The sequence below is a fragment of the Papilio polytes genome, unplaced genomic scaffold, assembly GCF_000836215.1.
Source record: "Papilio polytes unplaced genomic scaffold, Ppol_1.0 DF822289.1, whole genome shotgun sequence".
Lineage (NCBI taxonomy): Eukaryota > Metazoa > Arthropoda > Insecta > Lepidoptera > Papilionidae > Papilio > Papilio polytes.
The window spans coordinates 3547414-3555444 of NW_013526915.1; the positions used below are offsets into that span (position 1 = coordinate 3547414).

At 38.4% G+C, this 8031-nt stretch overlaps 1 protein-coding gene across 1 annotated transcript in view; it reads right to left on the reverse strand.

Moving 5' to 3' along the window:
* Positions 1-8031, reverse strand: part of LOC106106211 (cadherin-89D) — a 35576-nt gene that overhangs the window by 721 nt on the left and 26824 nt on the right. The window contains exons 6-19 of the mRNA XM_013286760.1: positions 7949-8021; positions 7711-7839; positions 6943-7129; positions 6251-6409; positions 5609-5742; positions 4348-4948; positions 4120-4266; positions 3859-4039; positions 3625-3788; positions 1385-3540; positions 760-969; positions 327-496; positions 182-250; positions 3-73 (exon numbers count right to left, since the gene is read on the reverse strand). Of these exons, the coding sequence (XP_013142214.1) occupies positions 3-73; positions 182-250; positions 327-496; positions 760-969; positions 1385-3540; positions 3625-3788; positions 3859-4039; positions 4120-4266; positions 4348-4948; positions 5609-5742; positions 6251-6409; positions 6943-7129; positions 7711-7839; positions 7949-8021 (4451 nt within the window). The remainder of the gene's footprint in view (positions 1-2; positions 74-181; positions 251-326; positions 497-759; positions 970-1384; positions 3541-3624; positions 3789-3858; positions 4040-4119; positions 4267-4347; positions 4949-5608; positions 5743-6250; positions 6410-6942; positions 7130-7710; positions 7840-7948; positions 8022-8031) is intronic.

Consider the following 8031-nt stretch of genomic DNA (forward strand, 5'->3'; position numbering starts at 1 on the left):
GCTGCTGGCCCCCACACGCAGCAGCTTGTAGCCGCCCACCGAGCGCTGCGCTGACTCGCGCCTCAATAGCAATCTGATGCAAAAATAAACCAAGATAAAGAAATTATATCCGCTGTAAAGAAGGTGGTAAAATTGTACATTGTCATAAGAAATAGTATCAAATAATTTCCCAAATACTCACTTTTGTAAAACATCCATATCTATGAGGCTGTTTGATAAAGGATCAACTCCGTAAATATACAGATCGGTTCTGTAACAAAGAATATTGTACATATTTTACACCAAAAATGAATAGATTTTTAATTTACTCTAATGAGAAAACTTACGCATGTCCATCCATAGAGCCTTTGAAGCTAGGCTCGAACCTTCGCACGCGGACGTCATAGCCCGTCATGTTAGACAGGGATCTAGTTATATTTTCCATCTCTTTCTCCACTTCGGTCGGTTTCGCGTCCACCGCTAGGATCAGCTGCTGACTTTCATCCAGGACATATACCTATTGGTAATTAACAGTAATCAAGTTTTTTGACAATTAACATTACAATTACAAATGAACAAATTCAAAACATATTGAGGAAGCTTAGTTAGCTTACTTTCGCATTTATAATATTAGTATGGTTGTCTTGGTATAAATTACCAATAGGTGTTACTATTTTATGAGGTGGCGTACTGACAACATAGTACCTTTCAAAGAAGTTACCGGTGAAACATTCACTATATCTACATATGAAATGTCTCTGTGTACACATTATCACTTACGAAGACATTGGCAATAGCAGAGCGGCCGTCGTCAGCGCCGGCGCGGTCGGTGGCCTTGACGTCGAAGCCGAACACCTTGCCCTTGTCGCGCGCCACGCTGGTCGCCGCGCGCACCGCGCCGCCGCGCGCCGACACAGCGAACCGCCCGCCGCACGAGCTCATCAGCTGGTAGCGGATATCCGCGTTCACGCCCGCGTCCGCGTCCACTGCCTACACACGTTCACGTATACCATAGCTTGAGGAAAATAACGGGCCATTGCCAGAATAACGGGACAATGACAAAATAGCGCGACACTACTAGACCCTAACGTTGAACAGAACTTTGTGGAACACTTTTATTGCGACAGTCGGCCCTTGTCCCAAAACTTGACTAACAATACATATGTATGTATTGTTTATGATTGAGAATGTTCTCTACATGAAACAATTCAAGAACTCTACCCGTACTAGCAATTACATATTTTTTCTTTCTACAAAAATTATTTGTTTTATTACCAGTGTTAGATGATTATTTCACATTGTTAGTATGTGTACGTGAAAATATGTTATTTTTTTTACTTTATTGTAAGGGAAATAAAGCTATCTTTGTCTGTTTTAGTGTAAAGTTTAGAAAATCATATAGTACCTGTAATTTAATCACTTCATATCCAAAAGGAGCAGTGGTCGGGATAGCTGTGACCATCGGCCGACCTCCGTTAATGAACTTCGGTGCATTATCATTCACATCTTTAATTCTCACGACTATTTTCACATCGTATTTCGTCATTCCCTCCAACACGTCATCCGACACCGGATATATCATGTGCGGCATCTCCCGGCTGATCTTCTGTCTCTCCGCTCTGACCAAAACTTCATAAACATCTTTTACTTCCCTATCTGGGCTTCGGACTAAATATAAAGTACCATTGCGTGGATCGATCACAAAAGTTCTTCTAATATCTGTATCGTTTTCATTTAATATGAAATATCTCATTTTGAAATTCTCGTAATGTTCCGTCAAATTCAGAGTAACTAGTTCTACTGGTGTGTGAACATTTTCTTCGATCTCCAGTTCATAATACCTTGATATGAAAACTGGTTTATCTGATATTTCGATCTCGTCTGGTACGTCTTTCACTGTTAACATTACTATGGCGGTCGAACTTAAACTCGGTGAGCCTAAATCTGATGCGACAACGGTCACATTGTAAACAGACTGGGATTCATAGTCCAACCTTGCCGTTGTTGTGATTATTCCTTCTTTCGAATCTATTGAAAATATATTCATTTGATTTTTTCTTTGCGGTAAGCTATAAAGTATTAATCCATTTCCATTGCTTACTAAATCGGAATCATTCGCATAGACTCGTGTAACTACACTTCCAATGGGAGTATTTTCTTCTAAGGTAGTTTTATAAACAGGGATCATCATGACTGATTCAAAATTGTGATTAGAAATATTATCCGCTTCTGGATGTTTCCATTCTAATAACTCGTCATAGGCGTAAAACTTAGGCGCATTGTCGTTCACATCTAAAACCTCTATTTCCACACTGACAGACGAAGTTAGCTTTTTTTCATAGCCGTTGTCTCTGGCTACTACAGTTAGAATGTATTTATCTTCCTTTTCTCTATCTAATTCACCGTTAATGCTTAAAACACCATTTAATGGAGAAATTTCAAATGGTAAATCTTTACTGTCCGGTTGTAAAAAGTAGGTTAAATTCGCGTTTTGTCCAAAATCAGCATCCGTAGCGTCAACTTTCCCAAGAACGCGTCTGCTGTATTGAGCTTCATCCACATTAAAAGAATACCACGACTTTTTAAACATTGGAAAATGATCATTAATGTCTTTAACAAATATTCGTATTGTAATATGATCAATAAGTCCTCCGCCGTCAATAGCGGAGACATTTAATCTAAATTCAGCTTCCGGAGGTAAAGCCCTGGCTACAACAATGTGTCCGTGACGCTCATTTATAACAAAATATCTTCGTACTTGCAACGCATTTCCATACAATGCAGTCGGTGGTATAAAAACTTCCGACATAAATTCATAGCGAACTTGACCATTCACTCCACTATCCATATCTACGGCGTTCAATTTCAATATCGTTGATCCAATCGCTATATTCTCGGGAACTAAAAATAACGGCCCTGTCGCGTCGACAGTTGTTGAAAACTTATTCTTTGGTTTAACTTCTATTTTTGCAACTCCGCTATTCACGTCATTTTTCTTTTCTTTAAATATTTTCACGTCCGTCCTGCCGTGGATTTCTAATAAATCTACACTTTCTCCTAATGGAATAATGATTTGGTTGTACTTTGGTTCATTGTCGTTTTCATCGAGGACAGTTATAGTTAACTTTGCTTCGGATTTAAGACTTCCTTTATCTCTGGCAACAACTTTCAGCAAATATGAACTCCTTTCTTCTCGATCAAGCTTATTACCAACATATGTAACCACACCGCTCAATTCATTTACAAAAAATAAATCATGACCATCTCCGAACAATGTGTACGAGAAAATTGCATTCAGACCAACGTCAGCATCAGTTGCTCTAATTTTGTTTGTCATTTTCACTTCCGTCCCCTTTTTAGCGTTCTCAGTAATAACACCTTCATAAATAGGGTTGTCAAATACTGGAGGGTTGTCGTTTTCGTCATCGACAAATATATTTACTTGATAAATTCCAGCGCCTGATACTATTCCTTTGTTAAATTCGACGATTACTGTCATTCTATAGGAGTCCCGCTTTTCTCGATCAAGGGACTTTTGAGCATAAATGGTGCCATCTTGACCTGGAAAAACGCAAAATTCAAATACATTTATAAACATTTAATTAATTTGAAAAAAATCTAATTATTTACAGTGAGAAACCTTACCAATAGCAATATCATCGGAGACATCTTGTTGATTGGCTATGATGTATCTGATATTTGCAGTTTTATTTGTTGCAACACTGCTACTATTCATATTAAAAATTTGTCCTATCATAGCTCCCACTAGATTTTCTTTAACATGGAATGTGATCGGTGATTGGGTACCCCTGAAATAAATCATATTAAAAATCTCTAACTTCTTCGTGTAATATCGCCTTAGTAATTGATGCAACTTACTTTAACAAGAAACCTCTCTCATCGTCGGCATCTACAACATGTATGGTCGCGTTTGTAGCTATATTTAAATCGACTCCTTCTTGTATCGCAACCGCCTCAAAATCATACATAAGACGATTGAATTTTGATAACTCATGGATAACAGTAATCACACCAGACCTTTCTTCCACAGCAAATGGCACTGGAAAAAAGGTACATATAATCGTAGAATTTTTGTGTTTAAATTAAGTCAGTAAGGTTCACTATGAAATTTTATTTTACCCCCTTCTTCATATCCATGTAGCAGATCATAAGAAACATCAGATTTTTCCATAGCTTCATTGACTCTTATTTGACCGACACTAGTTCCAATACCGACGTTAGAACCGACCCAAAACTCATACGGTGCGCCGACGAAGTCCGGTTTATCTGGAATATTGTATTGTTCCAATCACGTCTCTTAGAACCCATGAATCGTAAAGTAGATAAGTAAAGAAACAATATTCTTACCAGTACTGGATCTAGTGACATCAACCGTAACTACGGCTAAAGAGTATCTTCTCTCACTAGGATTAGCAGGCTGGTCTGATGCCTCCACAAACAACGCATGTCTACCCTCCAGTATAGGAGTCTGCGCCACTGTAACCTCACCGGAATGAGCATCCACTTGGAACGGCGAAGTAATCGTCAAATTACTAGTTCTTTGTAAATCGTACGATACGATACCGTTTCTCCCTAAATCTGGATCCACAGCTTTTACATTACCGATGAAAGTTCCGATTTTAGCGTTCGATTTCACTGAGAACTCATACAGATTGCTCGGAACAAACACGGGATTGTTATCATTAGCATCAAGTAGTGTCACTTCCACTGTTACGAACGACATAAACTGGTTTATATCTTCGAAGTATTCGATATTTTCACTCTTGGTTCCAATTTTATCAGGATAAACGTAGGTAGTTTTCTCTTTTGGGAGAGTCGATGTGGAAGGGTTGCGGCGCCATTTTGATAATCTCTGTTTATCCAGAAATGTGCCGAATACGCTTGGATTTTTTTCTTTTGCGTATACTTTCATTCTTAAAGAGGAATGCTGCTCTCTATCTAAAACAGTCTGAAAAAATTAACATTTTAAATAAGCCGACTCTTACGTAAATGTTGTAGTCAAAACATCTAAAGCTATGAGACATTTCTTCCTTACTTGGTAATAGAATATTAACAGCCTAAACTGTTAAATTTAGGTTATATCGTAGTTTTTAGGTCAAGGATTACTGTACTTAAGCATTTCTGAGTTCGCAAGTAGGAATAAACAGAAATTGTAGTTTAATGGAATGTTTTGTGGGATCTAGACAAAAGTATCAGCTACAACTTAAGGAATTACGCCTCAACAATAGATAGTAAAAAAGTTAGTACACGAGATTAATGGACTAAGTCTAAAAGATCCTTTGAAATATTTTTCTGTTCGAGATTTATTCAGGAAACTTCAGTAACTTCTTAAGTCTTTTTTACTCTACTTATTAAGAAAGAAACATACACATTATTTTATTTTAAGATAGAATTTCATAATAACATTAAAATTGAATTAAAGGCAATTTGTATTCGTATAGTTTCTACAGAGATATTTAAAATGTTTAGTAAATGGACTAAATCATTCTTTGAGCTATTATCAAAATTTAATTATTTTAGTCGTATAAGCTCAAACTAAAATAATTAGAAGTAAAATGTAAATAGCATATTCCTTATTTTTTGTTGTAAAAATACAGTGTGTGTTAACCTGATTCCTGACAGTGAGCCAGCCGCTCTTGGGGTCGATGGCGAAGGCTCCCTCGGGGTCGCTGAGCTGGTAGGAGAACTCCGCATTCTCGCCCTGGTCCTTGTCCGTCGCCATCACCTGCAGCACGCTGAAACCTGCCACAACAATCAAAATACTAAAAAATATAAACATGACTGAAACAGTGAAAATTGTAACAATTAGGGCTTGTCCCTCCACTGGCTGATAGAAGCTCAGATAGGTTAAAAATGACGTCACTCTCAGATAATGTAACAAAATCCGATATTTACATCACATTTTACACGTTGGATTGTTATCAGATAATTTACAATTTGGTGGAACAGGTCCTAAGACTTGTGAATGGTAAATTATAATATTTAATTGCTGAAGTATCAATGTGTCTTCCTATTAGAATGAAATAAAATTAATTCAGTTCAGCTTAAGTACTTGACTTGTCTTGGGTTCGAGTCTCACCACCAATGTGTTGTTGATGTTTACAATTTCATATGTACATAATTTACCTATATTATTACTGTGAAGGAAACATTAATGCACATAACGGCGAAGAAATTCAAACATGTGAAGTCAAAAGAAGGCTTCGTGGTGAAGTATAAATATTGCTTTGGTAGAAGACGGTAACAATACCGTTGGGCAAGTTCTCGACGATGCTGATGTTGTAGAAGTCGACCTCGAAGTCGGGCAGGTTGTCGTTGAGGTCCAGCAGCTCCACCTCGATGCGCGCGCGCGCCGCTCGCCGCGCCTCGCCCACCTGCTCCGCCTGCACCACCAGCACCAGCGTGTTGCCTGCCGCACACACACACATGAACTATACACAACAACATTTCATAGAAATTTTAAGGCCATTTTAATCAAGGGTAATATCATTTTAAAAGTTGACAGAGAGATTTTATAACTAGATACAACAATTTTTATTATGTAGCTACTATTTAAGCAACCAACATAAAGCAATTTAGACGAGGAAGTGAACAACATTTTGTCACCGGTACTTTCTCTGAAAGGTATATCAGTTGTCAAGTTTAGTGCCGTCTCGGTGTCCTTGTATTGATTAATTATAAAACATTTTACAAAATTATAAGCCATATCTTGTTGATAAAATAAACGAAAATAAGCGTTACAAAATAAAATATAAACATTTGAATATTATTTAACGACATCTATTGGCAATTATTAGAAACATTACTAACAGTTTCGAGAATCTACCAATAGATGGCGTTAGTAAACATTTTGGGGGAAGAGGAATTTTCTTTTTCCATATTTTTCGAATCTGCTGATCTAATACTGTAAGAAAAGTTGTCAGTATGATAGCAGCTAGTTACCGGGCAGCGACTCGGCGTCCAGGTCTATCTCAGCGTCGAGGAAGAGCGTGGCGTTGAGCGGGCCGAGCGAGAAGCGGCGCGTGTCGCCCGCCACCAGGCGGTAGCGCAGCGGCGCGCCCACGCCCGCGTCCTGGTCGAAGGCGCGCACCGCCTGCTCGAACACCAGCTCCTTGTGGATGCGCTTGCCCTACGCAACCACACTTTTATTAACTTATCATAATTTTTATTAAAAAATACTAGCTTTCGCCCGCGGCTCCGTCCGCGTCAAATTAAAAAATAATATAAAACATAGCATATGTTACTCACTAACAACATAGCTTTTTAATAGTGTGATTTTGAAATCGGTCCACTAGTTTTTGAGTTATTTCATAACAATCAAACAAAGTTTTCCTCTTTATAATATTAGTAGATCTTTGTTAATCATACTAATGTCATAAATGCGAAAGTTTAAATGGATGTTTGTTAGAATTTGTAGTCTACACTGCTGAGCAGATCTCGATAAAAATCGACATAGATGTAGAGGATAGTCTGAAAGAACACATGAGCCACTTACTTTTGTTTTATTTTTTAACCACCACGCAGACGTAGTCACAGGTAAAAGCTACTTTACTTATATTTCGTTTACCTTTCCAACTAAGCTAGACGTGTTAGTATATGATTTTACAATAATTAAATGGCGGGATTCGAACTTCAACCACGTGATCGGATACGCACCCCTAACCATTAGGCTATTGGCGTTTAATAGGAATAAGCTTTGTTAGTACTCACCAGTATAGGATAGAATTCTGGTATTTTAGTTCTGTAGACGTCGAGAGTGAACTTGGGCGGCAGGTCGTCATTGTCCATCACTATGACGTGTACAGTGGCGTTGCTGTGGCGCGGAGGAGAGCCTCGGTCCTGGAACATGAACATCATTAGCAACATTATTAAATTCTGGTCTTACAAGAAATGTTTAACAATGGTAGAGCCCCATTAATATATTCACACTGTAGGGCTAGCTCGGTGCGATACCACGACCACCCAGAAGACAGGCGTGAAGTCTGATGAGTGTGGTGCCGGAGGCCTTTTCCCTTTCCAGCCTTTTTTAAT